The 2,371-nt window shown below is 44.8% G+C and overlaps 1 protein-coding gene across 1 annotated transcript; it reads right to left on the minus strand.

Moving 5' to 3' along the window:
* Positions 1–1,693: 1,693 nt before the first annotated feature.
* FERD3L (Fer3 like bHLH transcription factor) lies at positions 1,694–2,146 on the minus strand. The gene has a single exon (XM_087917146.1). It carries the CDS (start codon positions 2,144–2,146, stop codon positions 1,694–1,696), a length of 453 nt encoding a protein of 150 aa, XP_087773272.1.
* Between the last annotated feature and the right edge of the window lie 225 nt (positions 2,147–2,371).

The raw sequence follows: 2,371 nt of genomic DNA on the forward strand, positions 1-2,371 counted from the left end.
ACCCTTTGTAGAACTCTCTAAATCAGAGACCAAAGAAAATTCCATAGTTTGAATTTGGATTATTATGCAGTACTGTATGAAGGAACTTTAATGCTGTCCTTCCTGACATTTCCATCCTTCATTTCAAAAGATGAGACAGGACTCCATAATAGTTAGGGAAGCAAAAATGTTGATCTCCACGTTTAATCACTTTCCTTCTTCCTTTGGGACATTTAGCTTCCAAGCTAAATGTTCCAAAGAAGCAATGCTTTCTCAGATGGAGAATGCTCTGGTCCCGCAATCATTTGGTAATCTCTTTCTTCAATGATATCTTGTTCATGGAAACCAAATAGCAAATGGAAAGAGAATCAGAATTACAATGAGCAAACCACCCAACTGAGGCATAGTACTTAGAAACATATCTAAAGTTCCAAGGGACCATTTTGCATGATGGAGAATGTATATAGTGTAAATATAGTTGTATAATGTGTATACATTTACAACGTGAGCATAATTATGCTTTGGATTGGACACACATGGAAATCTGATGTAAAAAATGTTCTTGACCCATGAATATCCAAGGGAAATGGGGAGGGGGAGAAGAGAGGAAGAAGACAAGTCTTCATTTATAATGCTGTGTGTGTGTGTGTGTGTGTGTGTGTGAGAGAGAGAGAGAGAGAGAGAGAGAGAGAGAGAGAGAGAGAATTGGGGGGGGGTTAATTTCTAACATGCTAACACTGTTCATCCAACCACAGTTTGCATTTCAAAAACTTTATAGTTGTAAAAAAAATCAGCGCTTCAGTTAAAAAGAGAAACCTCACAATGAAAAAGGAACGTTTTCTCTGTGTAAAATGTGCAAGCATGCAGTGCATAGACATGCACACACAGAAAGAATATGAAATTGCATATAGCTTTGTCCCCAAATCATTTTTATTCTGTTACTGAATAGAAAGGAAATTAACATATTATCCCCATCTGCTCTGATCCCATTAATTATCCCCTTCTTTCAGCTGAGGAAATCTGCATTTTTAAAGAGCTACTGGTTAGACAGAAAGAAGTATTTGTCCAACAGTGGACAATATCTCAGCAGTGATCGATCAGTAGTGGACAATATCTCTTCTTCACTCAATCCCTGAATCTAGGAAATGAATATTTTCACCTAAACACGATGAAGAGTAATTCAGAATTCCCGTTTTATTCCAAATCTTCTCCTTTCCTCAACCAAGACTGCCCATTTTTTCCGTTCTAACCAGATCCCACTCCTTTGCTTTTGAAGACATCTCCACATCTTTAATTCCACTCTTTACATTTCTTGAACTTGTTCCCTGAAAGTCAGTTATTTGGTCGTCCCACCAACCTCTTTAAAAAGAGGCTGAAGCGCTTCATTGTCCGCCCCCCGCCCCCCACAATTTCACCTCAGTAGAACCACTTCTCTGAAACTCAATCCACTGGTATCGCTTAGAATTCAGTACTGCAGCCTCTAAGGCAATTTCCCAACCTGGCAAGTACTACAATACCCATCTCTCCCAGCCTGATTGGAGATGATAAACTCCGTGGTCCACCTCCTCTGGAGGAACACGAGATCCGGGAAATACGAGTAAGAAAAGAGGAGAGGATGACCTAACCGCCCTTCTCAGTCGCAGCGTTCGTGTCAGGTGTCCCTTTTGTCCATCCTTGGATTTGTCCCACCAACTGGCTTGTTCAGCCCGGCATTCTAGCTAGCTTGGTCGCCTTCTAGAAGCTCCGTCATAAAGGAGATGTAGACGATCGCCAGGCGCAAGGTCTCGATCCTGGAGAGCCGCTTCTCGTAGGCAAATGTAGGGACCTTCCTCCTCAGCTGCTCAAAGGCTTCGTTGAGGTTGAACATCCTCTTCCTCTCCCGGACGTTGGCTGCCTGGCGCTGCGTGGAGGTGATGATCCGTTTTCTTTTGGGCCTGCCCAGGAAAGCCGCTCGTTTCATCACCCGTCCCTCTTCTTCCTCCTCTTCCTCCATCTCGGCTTCTCTTCCTTCCAAAGCCAGCAGTCCTTCCGCAGCGGACAAAGGTCTTTGGCCCAAAGATGCCACAGAGGTAGAACAAGTGTAGAGATCCACGCAAGGAATCTCCCCGGCGGACTGATCCTCAGTCAAATTGGCCAGCAAATCGAGCATGGACGGGGGCACAGACATCGCTTGGTGTTGGGCCATTTGCTGGCCTTGATGGAAAAGAAGCTCCTGCATGAATGAGGGAGGCTGGCTCGGGTTGGCGATCCCTTACCCCACACGCGTTCCTTTGGTGCCCATCTCAGTCCGAAGCGCGGTGGGACGATTTATATTTATTCCCCCCCTCCCCTCTTCATATCGGGGTGTGGATGTGGGAGAGGTTGCCTGGTTCGGAAAAGGAGAAGCAATAAC

This window comes from Pseudonaja textilis, chromosome Z, assembly GCF_049901715.1.
Source record: "Pseudonaja textilis isolate UNSWEBS1 chromosome Z, rPseTex1.2, whole genome shotgun sequence".
NCBI classification, from domain to species: Eukaryota; Metazoa; Chordata; class Lepidosauria; order Squamata; family Elapidae; genus Pseudonaja; species Pseudonaja textilis.

Bases quoted from the DNA above. Each gene is read 5' to 3' on its own strand.
- FERD3L (XM_087917146.1), bottom strand. From the start codon at position 2,146: ATGTCTGTGCCCCCGTCCATGCTCGATTTGCTGGCCAATTTGACTGAG.